We start from the raw sequence: 27,553 nt of genomic DNA on the forward strand, positions 1-27,553 counted from the left end.
TTCTTAACTAATTTATAAACCTGCAAAGTAGAAGTTAAATCAATCAAAATATTAGTTCTAAAAATCAAGTATTGAAAATGGTCAGTGAATCTAAGTAAAAGAAAATTAAACCCAAGTATGGTGTGCTTATTATTAATGATCCTTTTGCTAACATTCAACAGGGAATTTGAGGGCTTTGCATGAAATTACATATCAACTCTGCGCTTGATTAGATGTAAACACTAAAAGCAATGAGTAAGATAATAACATTAATGTTTATCATTAATTATTAGCACACATCAACCTTTTTGAATTCCGAGATACAAAATAGAGTAAACAATGTTAAATACAGCTTAATAAAGTTTCAAGAAACTTTACCATTTTTTTTTTCAAATAATTTATAAAGAAGACAAGTATAAAAGCAGTTATTTACAGGTAACACTTGTGTGAGACCGTCTCACTCAAATATTTGATTAATGAGTCAAATTTTTAATTAATGAGTTTGGCTTCATTAATCACATATCCGACCCATCACACAAGTTTTTGCCAATTTTTACATATTCAAAATACATTTATGGCAGCAGTTTGGCAAATCAATCCTTAGAGAATATAAGGAAGATTACAAGTTCAACTATTATTGGTTCGAAGAGAAAGCATCATGAGCAGAACAAACTAATGCATGCTCTAACTTCTATTATATACTTCTTAAGGTGTATATACATGCTTATTACAGTTGTAAATTAGAACATATATAGTACAAATTAATGTAGAGGTTTAGGTCATTAAAAATATTGTAGTTTTTTTTTTTAAAAAAAAATCTCATAAAATATTGTACGGAGTAGTTGTTTTTCAATTAATTTTATACTAATCCTTCTCTCCTCTCTCTCTCTCTCTCTCTCTCTATATATATATATATATATATATATATATATATATATACACGTATAAAAGTATAATTGCACAATATTAGTATAATTACCTAACAATTATTATGGTAATTAAAAGATTAATTGCACAAATATTAGTATGCTTGATTAATAATTATTATGTTAATTAAGCTAATAATTAGAAGGATAATAGTATAGCTACAATTAATCATGGGTGTTGAATTTTTTTATATATAATAATTACAATTAATCCATTCATATATAGAGGAGGAGGAAGAAAAAGTAAAGGCGATATGATGAAAATGAATATACTTAAGTATAAAAGTATAATTGCACAGATATTAGTATAATTGACTAATTATTATTATGGTAAGTAAGCTAAACATGGATTGTTGAATTTATTTTTATAATAATTACAATTAAATTATTTATCCCTTTTCTCCTTTGTGGGGAATGAAGAGCCTGAAGGACTTTTCAGAAATGTCAATTCCAGACAAAACTAGCATATGTTTGAGTTAAAACATGTTGATAGCTGAAGAGTTGGCGTATGACAATGAATCGTTGAAGAACCGACGAGCAAAATAATGGTTACGACTCTGTGATGAATGATATTGATTCCAATGGAGGTGGATTGTTCTTTGTGTATGTTTACGGAAGAACAGGCAAGATGTTCGTGTGGAGAACGTTATCATCAAAGATAAGGAGCGACAATGATATTGTTTTGAATGTTGCTTCCAATGGAATAACATCTTTGTTCTTGCTAGGAGGCATGACGGCACATTCTAGATTTGCTATACCACTCTCCTTGAACGAAGATTCCATCCCACGTGCAATATATCGCAAGACAATGACCTTGTTGAGCTTATAATAAGGAGAAAATTAATAATATGGGATGAAGCACTGGTGACGCACAAACACTATTTTGAGGCTTTGGACAACCATGAGGGATCTATTGAGGTTCGTCATATCGGGTAGTGCAAAAAAGACTTTTGGTGGAAAGACAATAATTTTGGGCGAATATTTTAAATAGATCCTACATGTTATTCCAAAAGCAACAAGACCAGTAGTTGTCGGAGCAAATATTAATTCTTCATACTTGTTGACAAATTGCAAGGTATTAAGACTCACCTAGATAGAAAGACGGTTGATTGGTTTTCAAAATGGATTGTAGACATCAGAGATGAGATTACAAGGGTTGTAAATAGCGGTTCATTTGAGATTGATATTCTGACACGGTTTTTGTTGAAGCGTGGACGCAATCCCATAGCAACTATAGTGGAAAACACATTCCCAAGCTTGAGATCAGATATGACATGCTTGATGAGGCGCAGCTAGAAGGCCGAGCGATCCTCTCGCCGACTTTAGATGTTGTTGATCAAATTAATCAGTACATGTGCGACATGAATACCACAGAATGACGAATATATTTAAGTTGTGACTCTTTGTGTAAGGTAGAATCAGACAGTGAAAATCTATCAAAAGTACACATTCCTGAATTCTTAAATAATTTGAGATTGTCAGGTCTTCGTAATCATTCATTGGCATTAAAGGTCGGTGCACCTGTTATATTATTGCGGAACATGGACCACTCTCCTGGTCTTTGTAACGGGACGCGACTCATCATTACAATATTGGTAGATCACATTGTCGAAGCAAGAATAGTTAATGGGACACATGAAGAAATCAAAGTTCTTATCCCCCGAATGCCTCTCACTCCTTTTGATACGAGATTGCCCATCCTGATGGCCTGAATGTGTTAGCTCTAGACAAGGATGGACAAGATTGTGTTGCGACTACCGATGTCGTATACAAAGAAGTTTTCAATAATGTGTAAATACAATCGATAATATTGTGGTTTTTTTTTTCAAAATGACAAAATTGATATATATTTAGACACAAATATATCCTTTATACAAATGAATTAGGATAACAATTGATTACTATAACTAAGTTGCTAGAGAACGAGCACATTTGCCCAATTTATAAAAATCCTAAATGATGATATATAAAAATCTCTAAAGTTACAACACCGCATGCGTACATCTACACATTAACTATTAATTTGTGCAATTACTTGCTCAAAGTCAAGCAATGATAACATCAACAAACATAAACGATCCAAACCATATCTTCAATTGCACTATATAATACTCCATATTTGATATTATAATTTAAATAATTATATATCGATCCAAATATTCTTAATATATTATAACAAATTCATTACGTGCATCGCACGAGTGAAAATACTAGTTTATCAAATAAAAGAGTGAATCAATATCAATATTATCCTTAAGATATTTACCGTCGTGACTATTTTTTTTAAATTTTGTTTAGTTTTTATTTATCATAGGATGGTCATTAATTTGTTTCAAATTTGAACATACTCTAGTCCATAATTGCAGTAGACGCTAGGTGCTAGTCAGACAGTAGAGTAGCGCTTAGTGCCAACAATCTAAGCGGGCGCCTATGTACCTAACTAAAAAAAAAAAAAAAGAAAGAGAGCAGTGCACATATGTCATACATACATACATACATACATACATACATACATACATACATACATACATACATACATATATATATATATATATATATATATATATGGGAGTTCAAGTGCGACAGTGTTGTTAGGTGCGATGGTGCAGTCAATTGCAGACCATTAGATTAGATAAATTCAATGAATCACGTTCATCAAGGCTTCTCCAATATTTTCGCGCACCTTCCCCCACTACTGCGTGAACTGCAAGGCTAAAGTCGTCATTGGGCACCCAAATAGGGCAAATCACATTGTTGTGTGTTTTATTTGTGTAATTGGTGCATTATTAGACTTACACGAGTGTATTTGTAGATTTCCGTTGGTGCCAAGTTCAGGTGCGGCAGCCCTTTCTCGTGCGGTCATGGTGCGGCCACACCAATAGTTATACAAATATACAACATCCATGTTAGACAATGCACACACAAAAAAAAATGAACAAATAAGTGATGCAATTAGATACGCATCACCTAAACGCACCATTAGGTATGAATAAAAGCATCACACAGTGTTTAGAAATACACCATTAAGGGTGAGGGTGTTATATGATATATTTTTTGGGTGTGTTGTGTGTTTTTTTTTGGTGTATTTGTGCATTTCATTATTGTGCTTTTCCCTAACACAATTAGTGCATTTTGTTAACACTGTTGGTGTATTTTGTCAAGCGATCGCTATAAATGACCACTATAATTACCATAACACCTCCACTTACCAAAGCACACTTAAATCTTTAAATTTTCAGTAATTAACCACTGTCGTTAGATTAAACTAATTCAACGACACAGATAAAGCCGCATCGCCACACCTAAGAGACTGACCGCATATGAGCCATATTATATATATATAATGAAAAAATTAGAAAGGCCGAGCCGATCGAATTAACTCGATAACGTGTTAACTCGGCCTAATTCAGTCGAGTTAGGAGTTAGGCGGTCGAGTTAGGCGCTAGGCGGGCGCCTAAGGAGGAAATCACCACGATCTAAAGGCGCCTAAGGAGGAAATCACCACAGTCTAAGAGCGCCTAGCGCCTAGATCGATTTTTGCAACAGTGCTCTAGTCACGAGGAGACATGAGAACTTAAGAAGTCTAAAATATGGCAAACACATAAGTGCAAGTTTTTAAATTGGAATTTTAATGCAGGGTTAAGGGTAATATTGACATTTATAATTAAAAAATAATATAACAAATTCTGTGGTATGTTATTATGTTAAGTACCAAAAAAATGCGAAGTTTTTCGTCATCTTCTTCTCCCCCTCCCGGAAAGAAATTGCCCTTTTTGCCATCATCATGCTCAACCTTACTTATAAAGTACAAACCGAACATCTCCGTCCTCTCTATCGCCATCGCTAAAAGCCTCTGCCACTCAGAAAATCCCAGCAACCCAGTTTCAAAAGTATGTTTTTTTTTTTTTGTTTTTGTTTTTGTTTTTGTTTTTTTTCAAAATTTATTTATTTATGGTATGAATGTACTCTTCTCCATATTACTCCGTATAGAAAATCAAACGTCTTTTACCCTTAATTTCGTTTTCGCATTTTAGAATGCGGGTTGAGAGACTGATATAGTTTCATTTTAGGTTGATTTTTGAATAATTTTTCTGTTCTTCAGCATCATGGTTTAATCATCCTGGAAATGTGTCTGATATTTTGTTTGTTCTTTTGAATTCTGAGAATAATTGCTGCCTCTGTGTATTCCATTTCTTGTTTCTTGAATGATGCGATATGGAAAAGGGGGAAAGAACTCCTTTTGCTTGGTAATTTTTATGTGAAATTTTGAAGGAAGGTAATAAATAAAAATAAACAACAAGAAGTAAGTGTGATACTTCTAAACAAAATTTTAAAGAGGGAAGATTGTTTGTTTGCATTTGTGTCGATCAGTTGTCTATTTTATCGATTCATTTGGAGCTTCTGATTCTATATATGTGTGGGTGTGTCCATGTTTGACATGAATTGGTTACATATAAATAATTCCAATATTTATTTTCCATTTATTCCAAAATCTGTATCAACAGCTTGATCAGAGGAAATGCTTTCAAGATTCAATGCACTCTTGGCACTTACTTAGTCTATACAGTACAGTTTAATTATATAATGTAGCAGGGTGAGAACGTAGGAGTAATGGTTGGGGTGTGTTGATTGAATAAGCTCTAAATTAATTCCTGTCTTTTAAAATCAGCACCCGATGATTTACTTCCAACTTCATTTTTATGAGTTTTATTTCAGAGGTATGGCAAGTGGAAATTTGCAAGATGTTTCTCTACTTATTGCAAAAACTTGGCCATCAGCTTCACCCCTTGAAGTGCTCCCAAAATTTAGATTCTTTTTTAATGTTTTCATGGCATAAATGGAGCTAGTGTTAATCCACACACTTTTTTCCTGACATGCTTGTCTTCTTTTCTGCACTTTATATTAGTTCTGAACAGTAAATGCATATACAAAACATAAAATGAATATCTGACAGTATCAAATGCAGATGAAATTGTGAATTTTAAAAGCAAATATCTGTGGCAATTTTTTGTCTCCTTAGTGTGACAATCATTTTTCTAGTTGCTTACTGCTATAAAAAGAAAATCCTTCACCAATCATGGCTGACATTTTTGTTTACAATTTTCAGATGGTTCTAGATATAGATCTTAATGGTCCACCTAGAGTTGATGATCTTTTAGTAAGGGATGATGCTATTGGTGTGAATACACATTTAGAGCTTGGACTGCCTCAATTACAAGTGACAGCGAATTCCGATTCTATAGATGATGAAGTTGTGATATGCTCCCCAAGAAGTTTTGCTGAGGTATGCAATCTTATTTTGATTTTTTTTTTTTTTTTTTTTTTTTTTTTTTTTTTTTTTTTTTGGTTGTTGTTGTTGAGGTCCTGTTAAATAACTAAGTTTGAACATGGTATCTTGTTCCCCATCAGGCTAGGGAAAAGTCAAGGAGGAACCATCAGGTAATAGAAGTGCTAGATGATGAAACTGAAGCACAAGGAGGCCCCCCAGGTCTTTCTGCTTCTTATCTGGTCTCCTTTTTGATTGTCCAATTTCTAATTTGTATTCCTCTGATCCTATGTTCAATATTGACTTTTTATTAATTCTATGTGCTGGTAATGTTGCTTTTGTTTGTTGTGCATCTTATTGACCTAGTCCCACGACTTTTGTCCCAAGACTGCCTAGGCTCTAGGCGCCCCTAGGCCGAGTCAATTTTAGCTCTAATAGCCATTTTGTTTGGATGTCCGACTAGTCGGTCAGTCGGCCGACTAGTCAGCCAGACAACCAACTAGACTGACTAGTCAGCCAAATGACCAACTTGGTAGCCCTTAAAGAAAGTGAAAAGTGAAAAATGAAGACTCAAAGGAAGAAGAATAAATGAAGACGAAGAAAAGCAGGCAACACAACTCAAAAGCAAGAAGGAGTAAATTAGGCAACACAACACAACTCCGCGATCGTCGCTTGTTGCTCCCATTGCTAGACTGAGGTTGCCGGCAGAGACATTCTTTTTCCTTTCCATTCGACAGAGAAGAGGAAGGCCAAGGTGTTTTTTTTTTTTTTTTTTTGCTTTGATAGCCTTGAAGTAAATGAAAGGCAAAAACAAATTTTTTAATTTATGTGCCTAGGCTCTACTTTTTATGCTTGAAGTAAATGCAAGGCCGGTGAAGGAAAGGTCTTCTATGCTTTGGTATTGAAACTTTGAAGTAAATGAAAGGCCTTTTATGCTTAGGTCTTGAAGCCTGAAGTAAATAAAGGCCTTTTATGTTTTGGCATTGAAGCCTAAAGTAAATAATGGCGGGCATTGAAGCCTAAAATAAATGAAAGGCCTTTTATGCTTTGGTATGAAAGCCTAAAATAAATAAAAGGCAAAAATCAATATATATATATATATATATATATTTTTTTTAATGTACCTAGGCGCCCATCAACCGCCCTAGCGACTTCTACAACCATGTTATATTAAATTTAACAGTGCTTTGCTTACTATTCATAGTATTTGTTTTTATGTTTTTTCTATTCTTTAGGATGTGACCAACTTGATTTCATTGTATGCAAAATAAGGAAAAACAAGGATTAACAAGAACTGTTTAAAATGTAATGGAAAATGAAAGAAAATGGCAGATCAGGCCCATCAGGAAGGAGGAGTCTTAACCTAAAGGAGGTCAAGTTTTGTTTGAACATTCCCTCTGGTTTCCTTCCTTTGATCCTTAACTTACAAAATACTTAAAATATTCTTGTCCTCTACTGTGATTTTTTTGCTGAGTTTATACCCAAAATGAATTTTCATTTCTTTTTAAGATGGCCGTACTTTGGTGCAGTAACAGGGTGCATATAATTCTATGGTGGCATGGTTATACAATAGTTGGATTTTAATTTGAAATTGTTGGTCTATAAATTTGTTACTCTAAGTAGCCTGTAGTTGGAGTTTTCACAATTTTGCTCTTCTGCAATTGTTAAAAAAAAAAAGAAGAGATTTGTCAATTAATAACTAGGGGTTCTTTTGAACAGATACTACAATGTAATAGAGTCAGTATCATTCAAAAAAAAAAAAAAACCAGGGGTTCTTTTATTTGTTCTGACAATCTGACCCTTGTACTGCAGATGGGTTTATCTTTTGCAGACGAAGGAAAGTTTCAAGAAGGAATGGTGCAAATGTTTCGTGTATAAACTTGGAAACTCCAGAAAAGTACAAGGAGGTTATTATTCTCTTTTACTTTATTATGCTATCAACTTTTGTTATATGTATAAGTTTTTCTTCAATGATAGTTTATGGCACGTAATATTAGATCCTCCCTGTGTTATATCTGTTCTAAGTATTATGAAGGTTATTTTTGCTTTCCAAAGTCCAAACTTTTCTGATACAGCGGAAGAAAGTTGAGGGTTAGGTTTGGTATAGTGGCAAGTGCTCTCTTGTTAAAAACCTATATGGCAAGTGCTCACTTGGTATAGTGTGTTTGATTTAGATTTACTTTATTAAATGGCAGAGAAAGGGTGATAAGCCTGAACCAAAACCAAAACCACCGACCTTTAGCTGTCCAGTTTGTATGGGACAGTTTGTGGAGGAGACGTCAACCAAGTGTGGGCACATATTCTGTAAAAAATGCATCTCGACTGCAATAGCATCCCAAGGGAAATGCCCCACCTGTCGACAGATACTCAAAGGAAAAGACACATTCAGGGTCTACCTTCCGATATTAGATTAATGTTTATGCTACGTGCCAAAGTGAGTAGTTGTGATTATTATTTTCGAAGTTTGCTCAATTTTTCTGCAGTTCATAATACCGAGATGCTCTTCTATTATTCAGGGTGCAGAATGGGGAGTGTGAAGGGGTCTAACCGTTCTAATATGATTGATTGACGACGATTGGCTTTGATCATCCTTTTGGAGCAAGACTTGGGGTTTTTTGTTCTCTTTATAACATATGATTACTTATGTTTCAATGTTTTGCGGTGGGCATTTTGTCGGACTCCAATGTTTAAGGGACTCCCTACTCTCTTTCATCCAAACTCTTTTTGACTTCCTTTTGTCTCTTCTTTTATTTACTTGAGTTTCCTGTGCAAGGATGCAAATGCGTTTGGGAAGAAAATCAAAGTAATGGGTAATGGAGTCAAATGTGTTTAACAGTTTTACTCATTTTGAAATGAGTATTTCTTGACAATAACTGGAGAAAATGAGCTATTTTCTACTCTTTTTTCAAGAAATGTGTACGATGAGAACTGAATATTCAAGATTAATACAGCAGAATAAATAGAATATAGAAAAGGATATATAAATCTAATCTAACTAAAATACATAATTCTAATATGTACAATAATTGAAGAAATGAGTCAATTTTTAAAAATTTAAAAATATTTTAATTTTTCAACTCATTATACGTTTTAAGAAAATTGAAGAAATGAAAAACATACTTAAAGCTTAGTGTAATTGATGCCTTGGCAAAAATGGCCTGAACCACCATTTCAAGTTTGAGAAGCCTTCGGTTTACTGCCGAGGTTCCCCTCCCAACGATCCAACAAAAAAAAAAAAAACTATTTTTTCAAATTAAAAATGGAAAATTGTTCTCTATTTGTTTAGAATTTGAAAAATCCAATTAATTAAATTATCTACACTTCGACCCCAAACACATTTGGCCAAATGCAACACCACTTCTATATTAATTTTTTTAAAAGTAACCACAAACACAATTCCAAAATGTGTTTAAGGTACTTCTATGAATACCAAAAAGGCATTTCGGAAATGTATGTGGTGGTTGACAATCTTTTATTTTTTTTTAATATTTGGGTAATCACATTTTGAAAATGTGTCTGATGTATATATACGCATATACATACACCAAATGCATTTCTCAAATGCGTTTGGCAAAAGAATAAAAATTCAAACCCAAAACTTGGATTTGAGAATTTTGAGCACATCTCATTGCCATCCTATTCTTGTGTTAATGATATGAAAATGAGTAAATACCCAAAATGGTCCTTCAACTATAGCATAATTCAAAAATAAGTCCTCAACTATCGAGTTTAGCAAATTAAGTTCTCAACTATTCAATCATTACTCAATAAGGTCCTTAACTATTCAATTCTTACTCAATAAGGTCATCAACTATTCAATTCTTACTCAATAAGGTCCTCAACGAAGGATTGATTTGTGAATTATTGAGTAAGAATTAAATAGTTGAGTACTTAATTGGTAAAATTGACATCAACCCTATACAAATAGAAATAGAGCAACATTTACCTTTAACTATGGGCTCGCTAAGCTAACAGAAAAAGATCTAATCACGGAGCTAAGACTTATTCTCTTCTATACTACTAATGGGTGGAGGATCTAAAATGCCATTTCATTTTAATGCTGACTTTTATTTACTGGGGGGCAGGCAACTTGACCAAGTTCAAACTCATCTTATGTGTTTTGCAAAGCGGCTCCGAGTCAAAGTAAAGAGCATAAAGCCCAGAAAAATGCCCCACACAGCAAGCTTGCTAGTGTGCTCCCTCACATGAACATATCCGTTCTTGGTTCTCAAAGTTTGTTCCTTTTCCGATTTTCACAATCCACAGATGAATCCTATAAAACCATTACCATTCTTCAGACATTGGTTTCTTGACTTCTATTGTCGCCTCTGGTTCCATTCTGGTCCGGGGAATCGACAGCTGGGGAAGTTGTCGAGGTGTCACTTCCCATGTCTTTCGTCTTGTGCAGGAGAAAAGTCCCCGAGAGGATGGTTACGAACCCGCATAGTTCTGTTACTATCTGCGTTGCATTATTGTGATCCCAGTCCTGAATCCACGCCAACACAACGTCAATATGGTATGCACCAGAAACGAAAAAAACTGCTACTAATCTTGTAAAGAATAAAATGCGAGGTTACCTTGAACATGATCACGCTAGCTAGAATGGTGAGTGTCGTGAACATGACATAGTACACGGGTGAAACTACTGCTGTATTGAAGGTCTCCAGTGCCTACAGGAACACCATTCCATGGTTAATTGAAGTTTGTTTTGTCCGGTACCCCTTAGAAACAATACAAAATAAATAGAGTTAATTCCACCAGAGGTCCCTTGTCTTTGGTGGCAATTCCAAATTTAGTTCCAAACTATCATTTTTGCCATTTAACATCCCTAGACTATTATTTTTTGGACACTTTTAGTCCTGCTCATCACTTTTCCTATTTTTCGTAAGGGCATTTTTGTCTCTTCATATTTTTCTTTTATTATTTTTCCGGTTTCAACTAGTTTATAACTTTAGGTAACCTCTGATTTTTAGTAATAATATTTTCCAACCGATTTTTAGAAAAGTCCTAAACCAATTAAACCGGTTGAAACCAGGAAAGTAACAAAAGAAAAATATGAAGAGACAAAAATGCCCTTACTAAAAATAGAAAAAAGGTCATGAGAAGGACTAAAAGTGTCCAAAAAATAATAGTCTAGGGATGTCAAATGACAAAAATGATAGTCTGGGACTAAATTTGGAATTGCCACCAAAGACAAAAGACCTCTGGTGGAATTAACTCAAATAAATATATAGATAAAAGACGGCAGGAATATGCAGCAGCAGGTAGGTACCTTGTTCAGATAGTTCAGCTGAAAAATGCAACATATGATGACAAATATCGTGAAAAACCATGTCTGGAAGTACTTAAACTGATTTGTTTCTTCAATCGTAAGCTTCAGAGCTATTCCAACAGCTTTTACACCCATAACCTGTATCAGTGAAAAGGAAAAAACAAATAAGACCAACATGAAGAGGAATAACTCAAATAATTATTGTGTTATAAGCAATGTTGAAAAAATCGCTAGGCGCCTGGGGACCGCCTAGGGCACCTAGAGTGCCTAGGCGGGCGCCTAGAACGCCTAGGCGGGCACCTAGAGCGCCTAGGAGGCCGACCACCTAGTGCCTAGACGCGATTTTTGCAACACTGGTTATAAGGAAGAATCTTTAGAAGTTATTCATACCGTGAGTGACCCCATGAGGGAACAAATTCCAATGTAGACGACCATATGTGACTGTCCATAACGTGGCACGTAGCGAAAAATAAGGACTAAGACCAGAACTATAACTACGCAGGTGTAGACAATGAATCCTGCCCATTGTGAAGAATTGGAAATAAACCAAACATGAGGATAACAAAGAGTGAAATATCTGCAACCGTAATTATGTATACAAAGAGTGAAATATCTCCAATCTTTTCTTATTTCTGTTTCCATGAAACTATTAGAAATAGAAATGTGTTATTCCTTTTCCATTATAGTTAAGCAATACATATAACCGTACAATGAGTTCAGGCAAACAAATTTACGTGTAGTAGACGAGTCAGTTTAAAATATGTATCTGTATTCAAATTGAGGGAATATAAACATGGCTTCGCTGCACATAAGTTAAACAATATATTCAACATAGAGCCAAGTGCTACAAATATCATACCTGGCTCGGTTGCTAGGTTCCAGATCTCCTTGACAGAGTCAATTTTCCTTTCTAAAGGGGCATGTAATACGATACTGGTTGACCCGACAAGGCAGAGGATACAGCCAACCACACCAAAGATATGCAACCGTTCTTCCAAGATAAAATGGGCTAGCACTGCACTGCGTACATGGGAAATTATACACACAAATTTTAATATCTCTCTCGAACTGAAAAGTGGCTTTTGTGAACTGTAACATCATCTGCCATGAAGGCATACCTGAAGATAATACTCAAAGCTCCCAATGGAGTCACAAGGATTGCTGGAGCATATGCATAAGCAGCGAAATTCGCCCCCTCACCAATAATCACTACAACAAATCATAACATTGTGATTATAGACAAAATTGCACTATACAAACTCCATATCATAATACACTAACATATATGTGATTCTTACTTGCTATCATCCCAGCCCACCACCATGGTTCCAACAAGTAAGAATGGCCTCCAGAACCTGTTCAAAACTAGAGAAATTAACCAAATACATGCAATGATATTGAATAAACATGAAAACATCACAATATGAAGCCTAGTGAGTACGTGAAGATATGATGTTTGAGGAATTAAAGGTAAAGGTAGACATAATTTGATGAAAACTAAAGAAACAGAGAGGGAAGAAAAGAGATTAAACCTGCTCGTTTTCCAGTGGCAGCAGCCTTCATAAGACCCTTTTTCTTAATAATAAAGCTGGATCCAATAAAAATGCTAGATGACAGAGCTAAGACAAGTCCATGAACATTGTCAGAAAATCCCCCCATTTAAGATGGGATTTTGGAATGCTACGATTAAACGCACAAATGAAAACCCTGCATGAAAATCGGTAAACCAAATAATCAAAAAAGATAGTTTGCGTACTGTGAAAACGGAGAAGAGATTATCTAACTCAAGAAAGAATCCGAAACCAGAATATTCTGAACGAAAGTTAGAGAAATAAAAAAAGAAACCTTCTTTGGGTTTCTTTGCATTCGTTCACGCGACTAGAGATCAGAACCACGAATGGGTTTTATCAGAAATTCAGAAAAATACAAGGAAAAAAAAAAAAGGTCTCTTGTTTTCTTTTATCGCCGTCTCTTTCAATCCTTCTCGCATCAATTTTTTTTTTTTTTTTTCTGAGAATTTGTGTTCTTGTTAATTGTTTTTCTGTTTCTTTTCGTTTCAGGAAGAAATTTTGGAGAGAGAGAGAGAGGGTGAAATTTTGGGGAGAAGCAAACGGTCCTTTCTGAGTTTTGAGCCACCACTTCAAGGGATCTGCCGATTCCCGCGTTCCCTATATCCCGTGCTCAATATCTTTTCTTTTCACGATTTCACCACCAACTTTCAACTTTTTTTAAATCATTATATATATCTTTAACTGTAACATCTTCACAACTATTATTACATTACCTTGTGTTTTACTATCTTTTAAATTTCAAAGTGAAAACGTCTCGTTCTAGGGGTCCCCACACCTGACCGACATAATTGTGCTATTATTACATTATTACCTTGTGTTTTACTATTTTTCAAATTCCAAAGTGAAAATGTCTTGTTCTAGGGGTCCCTACACATGACCGACATAATTGTGTTATTATTACATTACCTCGTGTTTTACTATTTTTCAAACTCCAAAGTGAAAACGTCTCGTTCTAGGGGTCCCCACACCCGATCGACATGATTGCGGAAGATGATTAAATTACTGTAATTCAACAATTTATTAAATAAGAAGAAACGCACTATCTCACGTTTAACTTTAACTTCCTTCCACTCGCGAGTCACAACTACATGCCTATGTACTTGTACAACCCATCTATATATCATTGAATCCAACTTGCATATTGTATGTTTGGCGTTTTGAGCTAACATATATAATAATAAATATGAGCAAATTACACTTTTGGTCCTGTGACTATAGAGGGTGTGTTAATTTGGGTACGTGACTTTTAAAACTAACAATTTAGTCCTTTAACTATCATTTTTTTAGCAGATTTGGTCCTCCCGGCCAAATTGCCAGTGAAATTTGGCCGGAAAGACATTTGACTTTTTAAATCAAATATTGGTGGGGGTAATTCGGTCTTTTTAATTGTTGAACCGAATTACCCCCACCAATATTTGATTTAAAAAGTCAAACGTCTTTCAGACCAAATTCCACCGGCAATTTGGCCGGGAGGATCAAATCTGCTAAAAAAAATGATAGTTAAAGGACTAAATTGTTAGTTTTAAAAGTCACGTGCCCAAATTAACACACCCCCTATAGTCACAGGACCAAAAGTGTAATTTGCTCTAATAAATGTGCAGTTTAACTATTAATTTAATATTTTGATTGAGACAAAAACATAATACAACTAAACCTATGTGAAAAAGAAGAAGAAGAAGAAGAAGAAGAAGAAAAAGTAACAAATCCTTAATTTTTAATTGAAATAGAAGAAACATACGTACTCATCACAAGCACTATCTTTGTTTACCACTCGTGGGTGTATATGTAAAAAGCAATTAGATTTTAAATAAATTTACATTTTATAAATTATCAATTAATTAATAAACAAATTATACATAATTTTTTTGGGTATATACAAATACATCATGAATAAGCAGAGATATTGAATTAACATATTCCACACATAACTAACTTCTATTGTATTGGACTCAATCTAGGCATAAGGTTAAGTATTAGTGCATTCATCGCCACCAAATAATAATGTCTAAAATTATATAATTACCTAACAGGCATTAGGCATGGAAAACAACCGATCATGGGTTGCAAACAGGGCAAAAATGTATGGGAGGATAATTACACCCCGAAAATGTATTATTGGGACCTGACAGTTATGTGAAAGTTATATCCAATGTGATGAACTTCGCTGAATTATCATGATTTGTCTTCTACTATCTTATCGGGCTAGAGTGTGATAGTCCTTGGAACAAGAAATTTCACTTTTTGTGGTCAAATTAATTTATTTAAAAAAAAAAACAAAAAACAAAAAACAGGTTGCTTGACGTGCTAAGAAATGATCAATTGATAAGTTACAAAATTCATAATCATAATATGTATAAAGAGAATTGAGTTGAAAAGGGTGAGGTGGACACATGCAATGGGTACTAAAAGAAGAAAGAATTGTGTGGTTTATAGTTTATAGGATGCATTACAGACCACCCAGAAAGCAAGACAGATATTCAATAATATGTATATATGTGTGTGTGTGTTGGAAGCTGATTTGATAGCAACTCCCTTTCAATCCCCATCGTCTACAAGTTCACAACGTGGATGCTCAACCTTTGGATCTGAAAGGAGAAAGTTGCATGCACCCCGTTTCCCATTATCTCTTTAGCTTTTGTTTAATCTTCACATGAAAAGGTTTAAGTTGGAAAATGACTATTCAGTTTGTGCATGTTTTGAGTTGACAAATTCTAACATCATTTCAGTAACACTTGGGAGTCATGCAATGTAAATATAACTAAATCAAAATCATGAATTGCAACTAACCCCTTTTCCTTTTTGCTCTATCTAACATTTATACGTGTTCTATGTTACAAATCAAAATTTTGTTGCGGTGGATAGAATCACTCACTCATACTTTTACACTCAATTAGAAACATGTCAGCATCTCATCTCACCTTCCTTTAATCAAACTACCTTAGCCTCTCTCTCTCTCTCTCATCTGGGATTGGGGCCTCCACAGATTTTCCATTTCCAATCAATTAGGAGGGGAGGAGTTCACCCTATATGTAGGGCAAAAAATCGCCAAAACAATCCTATAAGTGTGTGTGGAGATTGGTACACCAAGCTGCCACAGAAGAAGTAAAGATTTGCTGCTTCACTGCACTATCACGCCCTCCTAGAGAATGCCAACCAAAACCACAGCATAACCATCTCCGAGAGAGATGCTTCTGAAGTGAAGATCCCACATTTGAAGAACTCACCATAATATTCCCGTCAAATGACAAGCACTCAATAAGGAATAACATAGGGAAGAGCTACAATTTCAGGAGATATATACAGAGCTTCAGACCATACCCGTTGCTCCTCATTGGGAATATCCTTGGGCTTCATACCTCCTGAAGAATCCTTGCTTCCAACCAACCATTCCTGGTCATCATATTCATTCCACTCGTCCATCTTGGGAACAGAAAGTATCTGGCTGAGATACTTTAAGTCCGGATGAGGAGGCTTTTTCAATGTTTCAGTTATCTGATTGGGTTGGGGAGGTTTTTTAGATGTTTCATGTATTTGATGATAGGGATGGTGAGGTTTCTTACATGCTTCAGCTATTTCATCAGAACAGGGAGGTTTCCTAGATGCTTCAGCAATTTGACAATTATCAGTAATCATTGGTGAAGGTTTTGGTTTAGAGCCAGACAATAGCTGACCTTGTATTGTGCCATTGATTCTGTGATCCGTATTAACCACTTTAAGATTAGAGCCACCTCCTTGTCTAGCTGAGGTATAGAGGTGGGGTGTTTGAGGTGGCTCCACCTTACTTCCATTCTCTATAGTCTCATTAGGAATATGCCTGGGCAATTTAGCAGGCCTGGATTCGCTTTCTGTAACATGATAAAAATAACACTAGTCAGCCAACTAAAAGGTCAATAAGAGCTAAAAATGTATATTCATATTCAAGCAATGCCTCTAAGGAAAAGACAGTAAATTGCATCCAAAGATTTTCTAACAGGACATTTTACTGACAACATAACAGAACTTGATGAGACATCCTTGTGGGTGGGGAGGCAAGACTGGGCAAATGCTTCTTCCTATCCATCCATCATTAATGGTGAGACAATGAAATTTCAAATACAGTAGCTTTTTACCAGTATGTATTGAGCATCAGAGGACTCACCATGTAAAAAACCATTGCTCTCAATATCTTTCCTCTTTCTGATATTTCCTTCAAGGGCAGCATCATTATTGTCCCCAGAAATGTGTAGAGTTTTACTATTGGTAACAGCAATAGAATCATTTTTACTGTTGTTTCTGAATCTATCCTGCTCACTGTTCTTGAGCTTGTTTTTCTCTTTAACCTTTTCCTTCTTTTCCCGGTCTTTATCCTTCTTCTGGCTTTTTTTATCCCGGTCGTTATCCTTGCTTTTGTGCCCCAGTTTTTCATCACCTCCTTTAGTTTTTTCTTTTTCCTTTTTGTGCCCCAGTTTTTCATCACCTCTTTTAGGTTTTTCCTTTACTTCTTTCCTCTCATTATTCTCCTCCAATGGTCTAGGCATTCCTTCAACTTTACTTTTGCTGGCCCCAGAAAAGTTGGGGACCGTTGCATTCCCGCTAAATACAGATCCATTCCAGGTTGCTTGTGCACCCATCACACTGTTACCAACTCTCTTCTCCATGTCATCTTCACCAAAAATTCCAACATCCTTGTTCCCTAACCTATCCATCATTTCATCCCTTTTCCGCTCGCCAAAACTACCAACACTCTTAGCCAATTGATTCCCTTTGCCCTTCTCATCATCTTTGATCCTCCTACCCAACTCCTGCACAAATTTTGATTCATCTACCTCTCTATCAGGAATGCTGGTTTGAACTGGCTTTTGCCCATGCTGGTCTTGGTGCTGAGCAGCATATTTCTTGTTCTCTAAGAAAATGCCACTGTTTTGTTCATCATTCTTCCCAGGGTCTGCACTAGATGCCCCAAGATGCCCGGCTAGTCTTGCCTCCTCAGAAATGCTGCTTCTCTCTTTATCTTTGTTTTTGTCCTTTTTGTCCCGATGTTTCTCTTTCTTATCCTTGTGTTTATCTTTTTTCTCTTTCTTTGCTTTGTGCTTCCCATCACTTCTATCCTTCTCCTTTTTCTCTTTGCCTTCTCTCTTCTCCTTGTCTTTCTTATCCTTTTTGTGCTTTTTCTCTTTATGTTTCTCCTGAAACACAAAAGGGAGAGCCATACTTGATGCAACATAAAGGGACAAAGAAAGATCAGAAATCAAGCCCGGCATGCAAAATTATCAAGCACAAATCCACTAAGAATAAATTGAATTCAACATTGCATCTAACTTACAAACTAAAAATGAAAAATATCAGGTTCATGTGGAAACATGATGCAACAACTACACATGCACGGGAATATTAACAGATTGAAGGCACCAACGAGGTAACACAAAACACAATACAATAATCTAACTGCGGTTCATAGCCTCCAAAATATTAATCCATAAGTCCATGTGTTCATTCTTGAAACCAAAAAATACTAACATTAAAAAACAAAAAAACAAAAACAAAAACAAAAACAAAAACAAAAACAAAACAAAAACAAAACAAAACAAAACAAAATAAAAGCAGAACGAAACAAAACAGTTAGAATGACAGATAAATGTGCAAACTAAACACCAGCATTCTTACCTCAAAATTAGAAGTCGAGGCACCACTAACCAATACTTACAGATAACATTATTGTTGCTGCTACTCTGAAACTTATGCTACAAGCTTCTATTTGCTAAAGTAATAAGAAAGAGAATGTATCTTGACAAAAGTCACATTTAAGCAAGCAATGTAATATATTTAAAATATATCAACGGCTCACATGAAAGTACTTCCAACTTTTAGTTGAATGGAGTTGAGAAACTCACACATTCAGTAGCATTTACTAGCTTCTGAGAATATGAGGTATCACCCTAAGGTTAAACTTCACTTTCTCATGTTCTGAGAAGAGACACCCTAAGGTCTGTTTGTCATTTCATTTTTGAGATCCTTAGCAGTATCAAGTCGCACACTTTCATCAGGCACTTCAATTTAGAGTCCAATGAATCAGGTGGCTCAGTGCTGCTATTAGGAAACATATAATCTATTACCAAGATCTGGAGAAAATCCACACCAAGACAAATATGTTACTCCCAAAGCGCTCTTATAAAAATGAAGAAAATTTATATTTCATTGTTACAAGATAACTCCTCTAAAATACCAGACTAACACTCCTCCACAAACTGCCAACTAAAGCTTATTGTCTGGTCCGTTATAGTATAACTCAAATCATAGATTCTTAGACAAACCCTCTCATCCCAATCACCTAAAAGTATCATTTATTTATTATAAAAAAAATAAATTAAAAAAAAAAGTAACACACAACTTCAAAATCTTATAACTTAAAAGAGACCCTGCAAATGCATAATCTGATACTCATAAGTATCCAAAATGCTCTGTCTAGCTTACTATTTCTTTCATCACACCCGTGAAACAGAGGATCAACCACTCTTAATATATCAGCTTCGCTTTCATGCCCTCTTATCAATCAATATCCTATATTCCTATATTTCTATTCTCCGATCACTTCCTGATGGACAAAATGTTAAATGCCTTTCATTCCCTTATTCTCCCCAAATAGGAAGGGGGTGGAGCAAAAAGAGAATCCATGGCTGTCTTTTACAGTGGATTCTCTACATGGGGAATAAAAACCAATTAGGTATTTAGGTTTTTCACAGAAGGAAGCAACTAAAAGCATCAATTCTAGCATCAACAACATGATAAAATCAATTTAAGCACCCTCTATTTCAAGCAAGTTTTTCAGCCACTAAATGATTCCATATTCTGATCTTCACAAAAAGGTTTAATTGAAAATAGTTGCACTAAATCTTTTTAAATTAAAATAATGTTTCAAAAACTGATCATGCCATCTCTCAAACACAAGAGGCTATCATATTGCATCTAGATTCTTTATTTTAACCTTTTTTCTTTCGTTCTATAATTCTTCATGATCGATTAAAAATCATAAAATCCCCTTATTTAAGATTTGAAAGTAAAAACAGCTATCCTTTAATTCTCAAGACATGCACCATCTCCTTTCAACACAATATACACAGTATACACCTGACCTAGCAGCCTAGCTCCTCTCTCATTCTGAAGACATGCAACATCTCTATACTCTTCTTGCTCTCTTTCTCATTTTTCTTTCCTCTCATCCAAACACAAATTCTTCTCTGTTTTCCTTTCCCTCTTATTTTTCTCTCCAATTTTTTTTCCCCTCGCTCTCTACCCATCCATACAATGTAGGATGGACAGACAATCTCCATACTTTAAGACTGTCATCATAAAAAAATTGCATGAGATTTAAGGTGTCCTCAATTGAAGGATAAACGGGATAGGAAAAGAAATTTGTGAATAGAAATATTTCCTTTCTTTGGTCAGTAGAAAGCAAGGGGAAAGAGATTATTCTTATACGACATTTTCAATTTTGGAAATGTCTTGGCATCTATTTTTGGTTCTTTGTAATGCAGGTCCCAAAATCAATATCCACAATTCCACATGCATACTACACTCAACATTTCAACCCACATTAGAAATTTTTTCCTGCTCTTTCCACAACTGTCTCATCAAGTAATGCATTCGCTTAATTGGATTTCAAGTAAAGTCTCCTAATGCCATATCATGTTCCAATAGCATAGATGGGATTTTTTTTTAAAGCTTTTGTTAATAAATGGTATTGAATAATAGGAAACTCTAGTCCTATTCCTAGTAAGAGCGGGCTTAGCTCAATGTTCCTATAAATATAGAATCTTTATACAATTCAATATACATAAATAGGGAGAGATACACTCTATTGTAATTTTTTATTATAATATATTCTTTTCTATTCTCTATTTCTTTTTTTTCTTACATATTGTGGTTCTGCCTAACTAGCGAGTAGTGGTTATTTGCCACTCTTCAAGCCTTTAAATCCCTCAATTTTAACATGGTATCAAAGCCTACATGTCCTAGGCCAATTTTTGGCAACCAAGCCTATAAAATTCCGTCGTCATCCCAATGTTGCCACCTCAACTACACGTTGACAATTACTTTTTCAACGAGATTTTCAAGCTCCCTTTTCTTAGTTTTTCTGGTGAAATACGAAGGCGTTTTGGGTCCGAGTTTCTTTCCTAAGGGTGTTCAATTTTGGTATTACTATGTTTGTTTCCTTATTTTTGGCATGCCATATTTATTCCCCGATGATATTAAATTTTGGCGTTAGTATATTTTATTTCCAAAGGCCTTTTATTATTCCCATGTTTCAAGTAAGGGAGAGTGTTCCCATCAACAAGCAACTGGTGTTCTATTTTATTATTTTCATCGCTTTGGGCTTATCTTCATTACTATGGGATCTATTGTATCTCTTTGCTACTTTTGCTCCATTTCGACTCGACCGTTGTTGATGAAGCCATTTGGAATGTGTCCTAGAGTACTTATGTTGCCACACTATCTTGAGATTGTTTATATTCGACTCCTTCCTTCACGCTTTCATCTTCATTCCCAAGGGTAATGCATGGCACCGTTTCTTCCGAAGCCATTTAGCATTGTTATCTAGCCGCATTTGATCTTCATTTCAAGTCTATTGTTGTTGATGAAGGCATTGGCGGGTGTCCTAGAGTGCCACGTTATCTTGAGATTGTCATATTCAACTCCATCCTTCACGCTTTCATCTTCATTCCCAAGGGTCATGCACAACGTTGTTTCTTCCGAAACCATCTAGCATTGTTATCTAACCACATGTAATCTTCATTTGTAATTTTGGGTGAGGTGGGAGTGTTTGTCTTATTCAAACCTTGAAACTTCTAAATGTTCCAGCTTGAGGGGGAGTGTTGAATAATAGGAACTCTATTCCTTCCTAGTAAGGGCACATTTAGCCAAATGTTCCTATGAATATAGGCTTTTTATAGGGTTCAATATACAAAAGCACAGAGAGAGACACACAATCTATTGTAATCTTTTATTATAATATATTCTTTTTTTATTCTACCTTTCTTTGGTTTCTCACATATTGTGCTTTCACCTAATTGAAGGGCAGTGGCTATTCGCCACTCACTAGGCCTTTCAATCCCTAAATTTCAACAAATGGCAAGTACAAGATACATGAAACTTAGAACCATATATATGGTCCCAAATGTAATTGATAATACCAAACCTGGCCTAAGAATACTTGGTGTTACAGCTGAAGTATTATTGAATTAGGTAAAAACACAGGGTAATTCTAATATTAGACAGCCTAAACTAGGCCTTTCAGTCCCTAAATTTCAACATATGGTAAGTACTAGATACATGAAACTTAGAACCATATTTATGGTCCCAAATGTAATTGATAATACCAAACCAGGCCTAAGAATACTTGGGGTTACAGCTGAAGTATTATTGAATTAGGTAAAAACATAGGGAAATTCTAATATTAGACAGCCTAAAACTAGACCACAGATCTCAGCAGGTGATCAGTTTCTCAATCTTATTTCTCCCTCCACAAATAACAATATATTATCCTAATTTGGTATAATAAAGTAAAATTCTCCTAAAATATCTCATTGTTCCATATACAAAATTCAGAGACACAATATCTACTATCTAGGTCTAAGACATGTGAACATAATCATATTACAAAACTTAAATTTACAGCTAGCCCTTCTCTAGAATTATATATAGTTTTTTGAATCTCCATTCTCAGAGAATTGAAGAGAGAACAATGTAAGTTTTATGGGAATACCAAGCCTAGGAGCAAAATAACTTTTTTATACAGAGTACTTAAGAACATATAATCCACAGTACTTGTTTTCTTTCTTTGTTTGTACAACCATACTGTCATAGATTTAACAAAATTGGATCACAACAGAGTTTTTCACTCCAACAGGTAAAAGGGGGTGACACACTACATTGTTGATGGTATATAACTATATATGATGTTAGAGATCGTCTAAATGGTCTCACACTATACAAAGAAGCAATCATAGTACATAGCATGTCACAGGGGACTACCAAGGTACATTAAACTTGGAAAAGTTTCAAATGTGAAGATAAAACCACTAAAAAGGAAGATCACTCAAAATTGTTGTGCAATAATGCAATATAAATTAGAATACGACTTTGGCATTCAGCTCAAACTTACAAGTACAACATAACAGACTTTACAAGGCCATTGCTCTGGAAAACTCATCAAGTATAATACTATAAGACAAACAAAGGGCGGATCAATAAGGAAGCCAGAGTCTAGACCTAACAAAACGCCACCCTGTATATTCTCATTGCCACTCTTAACACAGAACCAATTAAATGGTGGGGATGATGTTTTAAATACTTGAAAGCTTGCTACTCCTATTTCAAGTTCTGAGCATAGATTTGCAGTCTATAATGTATGAGGATATAGTTCTGCAGACATTAGTTTTGTCCTAATTCAATGTGTTACAACCACTGTCCTGATGTCACAAGAAGATGAGTATAATAGTGTTGCTCTAGAAGTGCCTCTTTCAAACACAAACAAACCTATAACAGCAAATAACCTACAAAGTATAGTTTATGCTACTGAGCTACTCTGTACAATCAAAGCTTCTGAACCCTAAAGAGAATTGCAATAGATATGAGCATTTTACGCAGTTAAGAACAAGACAGCAATAAACTGAAGATAATAAAACACTGCATCGCCTGATGTCATAGAAAACAGGGACCCTTCAGAAATACTGCATACACCCAAAAACAAATTGAACAAAACTGTCCACTCATTGCCACCCATATTATCAAAATATTGTTATGATGCTCGTGGAGTTTTGACCAAACATATACACCGTGTTAATGATATAATTGCACAAACCTCTTTTAATAGGCCTGCATCTTCTGGTCTAGGCTTCTTTTCGTATCCAGGTGGTGGAAATGGAAAGCAGCGAGACATTGCAAAGAATTCTACCGCTAGCAAAAAGAGTGTTGTTGAGAAAATGGTATCCCCCAATTACTTTCTCGAAGCAGTATTCCAGTAAGGGAAAATAACAGCAATTATTATCCTACCAATGCACCATAACACCACGTCCCTTTCCAATTTCAGTAGGCCTTTAACACCCACTGAATCAGTCTTCCATAAACCCCCCACACTGAAATCTTAGCTCTATGCAATAGAAGCTCTAAAAGCCTTGTCCAGCACTCACAGCAGACACCAATGAAAAACTGTAATATACAATAATTCACTTCTTTTATAGCAAAAGCTTCCACAATAACTATGTCAATCCGAATGGTAACTTGAGAAAGGAAAATTGTCCACTGCAATTTGGTTCTGATCTCTTTGAAAGTATTACTTCTCAATGATTACCCCACCATGTGACAAATATAATTACCAAGACATCTCCAGCACCATCCAGCTAAGGCAAAATGGTCAACCTGTATTTTTCCTTTTCCTTTGTTGTTCTTGTTCTTTTTTTTTTTTTTTTAATAACACTGATAACATACAAATTCTAGGTTTACCTACAGTCCTCTTCCATGCCCTTTGGGAACGAACACTAATAACAGCATTCTTATTATGGCATTCAGTCAGATTGGAAAGCTAGAGTTCAATGCCAATTTTCAGCTCGACACCTCGGAAGTCCAAAGCACACTTCATTAATCGGGCGATCCGCCTATGCAAGAGTTAGCGGTATAAAAAAAAACCCGCCGGAAACACCCAATAATCAGTGCCAAGTCGGGACTCGCTGATCAAAACCCTAACACACAAGTTTGAAATTCCGATCCGATTCGATAACCCTAAGACAAAAATCCAGCAATAGCAGCAATCACCAGTACCCAGAAACGAGAACCAACGCAGGGGAATAAAACCCTAATCTCCGCAAGCACGAAAATGAGGAAAAACAAGAGTTGAGGGAATTGGAAGGAATCAAAGTGGTGGCAACACTTTGTTAGAAAGGGGAGGAAATCCCTTTTTCACGGAAAGATAAAAAGAAAAAGACGAATGAAAAGGGGGGATTCAATGGAGCTAGGATATATATATTACATAACAACAGCATTCAATTAACTTGTCGGGAATGAAAAAAAGAAGAATGGAGGGAATTGGTTTTGGGGAAGCAGACACGCAATGGAATGGAAAGAAAACGCAGAGAAAAAAAGGGGCTAAAGCCTCGCCCGCCTGCCTACATACATTCACAGAGAGAAGCGAAGAGAGGATGAGCGAGAGAGAGACGGAACACAAATCCCCCACTCTCGCTCTCGTCCGTCTGTAATCAACTCTCCCCCCGCTGCCTTATATATTTACTACTCCGTATTTAAAAATTTTAATGTATAAATTATATTGACACTATTTTTTTTGTCATTTTTAATTTTTTGATAAAAGCAACCCCATTAGACTATTCGCACGCATAAAAGAGTAGCAATTGCAAAGCTGATGTGAAATGTTTTTTTTTTTTTAGAGATTACGTGGAGCAATTATTATTGCAATTTGACAGTCAAATTGCATTTTTTACGAGGAAAATGCTATGCGTACCTTATTTTTTACTCTTAATTTATATTTTTACACATAAAATTTTGATATAGATATTTATATTGGGACTCATATGACAAAAAAATTAAGGGGATGTTTGGTTCATGCAAAATGATTTTCACAGGAAAATATTTTCCTTAAAGTGGAGGAAAATGTTGTTTTCTAGTGTTTGGTTCATGGAATTTCCTCACATTTGAGGAAAATAAAATCCTTGGTTGGACTAAGAATTTTGTTTTCCATTGAAGATGGGAAGAAAAAGTGATATGAATTGTCTATTTTACCCTTGTTTTTTTTTTTAAATTATATTACTCTTATTAATTTGTAGGGACTTATAGGTTTTTATACTCGTTATTCCTTACAATTCCAAATCTAACCAAACAATAGAATTAGTATTCCCAGTAATTCTTTTTCCACCAACCAAACAATGAAATTCATCTTCCTAGTAATTGTTTTTTTCATGAAATTTCAATTCCACTTCCTTTAAAATATTTTCCGCGAACCAAACAAGCCCTAACCTATCAGAACCCGCCACATCCGGGAGTAAGATTTGAGAGTGCATGTAGTAAAACTCTACTTTATTTATAACAAAATAATTTTTTAAATAAGTTGATGTGATAGTGAAGTTATTTTTTAAAGAGGGAAGAGAATTGCATGGATAACGAGTGAAGAGTGAATAATTGTAAATTTTGTGATGTGACATTTTGAGAGTGAGACAAAATTACATGAGTGCGGATAACTTTAAGGGTTCTTTCTTAGTTTTTATGTTTGCTTGGATGAGAGATGAGAGATATTAAAATTAATTTGCAGATATGTGAATTTTTGTAGAACTCAGGAGGAGAATTAAAAAAAAAAAAAAAAATCATCACTGCATGTGCAGTGCATGCACCCGCGGGACGAATTAACTAAACCATTTTCCTCAAAAAAAAAAAAAAAAAATCTGGTTCTAACAACTCTTTGTTTTTTTTCCCCTTCCTCATTCATCTCTTACTTTTTTCGCGTCGGTAAAAGTCCAACCCGGATACCATTAGACCACATAGTCCTGGTGCAAAAAACCAATACTAATGAGTTTGCTCTAAGAATCTATCTAACTCTACGTAGAGATAAGTTCAACTAACAACAATGCTCTAAAAACAAGTATAATAATTTCATCTGTTTATTTTGGTTAATCAATAACTATAAAATAATTTTTTTTTTTAAATACGGAGTAAAATTTTTGTGATTATTATAATATAATACGAAGTATAATATTTTTACATTTTGATGTAAAAGTATTATATTTTTTATCGAAAATATTATATTTTCCTTTAAGAAGTGTTTGGTTGGATGGAAAATATTTTCTTTAAATTTAAAAAAAAAAAAAAAAAATTTCTTTGTTTGGTTGGATAAAAAATATTTTTCATTCGAAATAGTTTTTCCTTTGGAATAATGAACAGGCCCGGATTTTGGGCTGTGCAAGCTGGGCTACCACACAGGGCCCCAAATTTTAGAAGCTCAATATTTTATTTTTACCTAGTTAGTTTAGAAATAAAAATTAAAATTTTTTAATTAAACCTAAAAGGTTTTATAAAAAAATGGTAGGAACATGTATTTATTGTATTTTAACTTTGAGATCTAAGGTTCAAAACTTGTGCACACTATTATTATTATTCCATAATATGTCTATTTTTACTTGTGCGTTGCACGGAAAAGATTTGTTATAATCTTTAAATTATAACAGCGAATATTATATAGTGCAATTGATGAAATAGGTTGTATCGATTATGTTTTTTTATGTTATCCTTGCTTGAATTCGAGCAAATAATTGTCCAATTATCCGTGCAGTGTGCGTGCAATGCACAGATAATTTATTTGTGTTATATATTTTGATAATAAAATTACGGTATTAGTTTTAAAGATTTTAATTTTGGTAGGGCCTTATTTTATTTACTCGAACAGGGCCACAAAAATCTAAAAACCAGTCCTGGCTTTATCAATGTGAGTTTATAATTGCACATATCTCTCAATCCGTCTATGACTTTGCTATTTCCTTCCTCGTTTCATTTCTATTTCTTCTTT

At 34.8% G+C, this 27,553-nt stretch overlaps 3 protein-coding genes across 6 annotated transcripts; 1 reads left to right on the forward strand and 2 right to left on the reverse strand.

The window, feature by feature from the left end:
• The first annotated feature begins 4,589 nt into the window (after window positions 1-4,589).
• On the forward strand, window positions 4,590-8,943 carry LOC109170228 (E3 ubiquitin-protein ligase BRE1-like). Of its 4 annotated transcripts, none has more exons than XM_019319245.1 (6): window positions 4,590-4,795; window positions 6,013-6,189; window positions 6,315-6,393; window positions 7,984-8,078; window positions 8,367-8,615; window positions 8,655-8,943. In XM_019319245.1, exons 1-5 carry the CDS (start codon window positions 4,607-4,609, stop codon window positions 8,583-8,585), a joined length of 759 nt encoding a protein of 252 aa, XP_019174790.1. In that variant the 5' UTR covers window positions 4,590-4,606; the 3' UTR covers window positions 8,586-8,615; window positions 8,655-8,943. The 4 variants fall into 4 exon arrangements, with proteins under 4 accessions (XP_019174790.1, XP_019174789.1, XP_019174788.1 ...); XM_019319244.1 differs by having other exon boundaries at window positions 8,688-8,943; XM_019319243.1 differs by having other exon boundaries at window positions 8,367-8,605.
• Window positions 8,944-9,841: 898 nt separating this feature from the next.
• Window positions 9,842-13,582, reverse strand: LOC109170227 (probable magnesium transporter NIPA2). Its single transcript, XM_019319240.1, has 9 exons — window positions 13,289-13,582; window positions 12,976-13,150; window positions 12,742-12,798; window positions 12,562-12,652; window positions 12,303-12,463; window positions 11,834-11,961; window positions 11,444-11,581; window positions 10,749-10,841; window positions 9,842-10,657 (listed from the first exon to the last, which is right to left on the reverse strand). Exons 2-9 carry the CDS (start codon window positions 13,100-13,102, stop codon window positions 10,466-10,468), a joined length of 987 nt encoding a protein of 328 aa, XP_019174785.1. The 5' UTR covers window positions 13,103-13,150; window positions 13,289-13,582; the 3' UTR covers window positions 9,842-10,465.
• A 2,158-nt stretch (window positions 13,583-15,740) lies between these two features.
• LOC109170224 (glutamic acid-rich protein) lies at window positions 15,741-25,245 on the reverse strand. Its single transcript, XM_019319234.1, has 3 exons — window positions 23,852-25,245; window positions 17,153-18,179; window positions 15,741-16,859 (listed from the first exon to the last, which is right to left on the reverse strand). Exons 1-3 carry the CDS (start codon window positions 23,927-23,929, stop codon window positions 16,267-16,269), a joined length of 1,698 nt encoding a protein of 565 aa, XP_019174779.1. The 5' UTR covers window positions 23,930-25,245; the 3' UTR covers window positions 15,741-16,266.
• Window positions 25,246-27,553: the final 2,308 nt, after the last annotated feature.

Source organism: Ipomoea nil, unplaced genomic scaffold, assembly GCF_001879475.1.
Source record: "Ipomoea nil cultivar Tokyo-kokei standard unplaced genomic scaffold, Asagao_1.1 scaffold3321, whole genome shotgun sequence".
Lineage (NCBI taxonomy): Eukaryota > Viridiplantae > Streptophyta > Magnoliopsida > Solanales > Convolvulaceae > Ipomoea > Ipomoea nil.

Coding starts and splice junctions, on each gene's coding strand:
- LOC109170228 (XM_019319245.1), top strand. CDS start 4,607: ATGTTAAGTACCAAAAAAATGCGAAGTTTTTCGTCATCTTCTTCTCCC. Junction 6,190..6,314: donor CCCCAAGAAGTTTTGCTGAG/GTATGCAATCTT, acceptor GTTCCCCATCAG/GCTAGGGAAAAGTCAAGGAG. Junction 8,079..8,366: donor CTCCAGAAAAGTACAAGGAG/GTTATTATTCTC, acceptor ATTAAATGGCAG/AGAAAGGGTGATAAGCCTGA.
- LOC109170227 (XM_019319240.1), bottom strand. CDS start 13,102: ATGGGGGGATTTTCTGACAATGTTCATGGACTTGTCTTAGCTCTGTCA. Junction 11,962..12,302: donor GAACCTAGCAACCGAGCCAG/GTATGATATTTG, acceptor CACAATGGGCAG/GATTCATTGTCTACACCTGC. Junction 10,658..10,748: donor CTAGCGTGATCATGTTCAAG/GTAACCTCGCAT, acceptor GCGTGGATTCAG/GACTGGGATCACAATAATGC.
- LOC109170224 (XM_019319234.1), bottom strand. CDS start 23,929: ATGTCTCGCTGCTTTCCATTTCCACCACCTGGATACGAAAAGAAGCCT. Junction 18,180..23,851: donor ATGCAGGCCTATTAAAAGAG/GTTTGTGCAATT, acceptor TTTGTGTTTCAG/GAGAAACATAAAGAGAAAAA. Junction 16,860..17,152: donor GAGCAATGGTTTTTTACATG/GTGAGTCCTCTG, acceptor ATCATGTTACAG/AAAGCGAATCCAGGCCTGCT.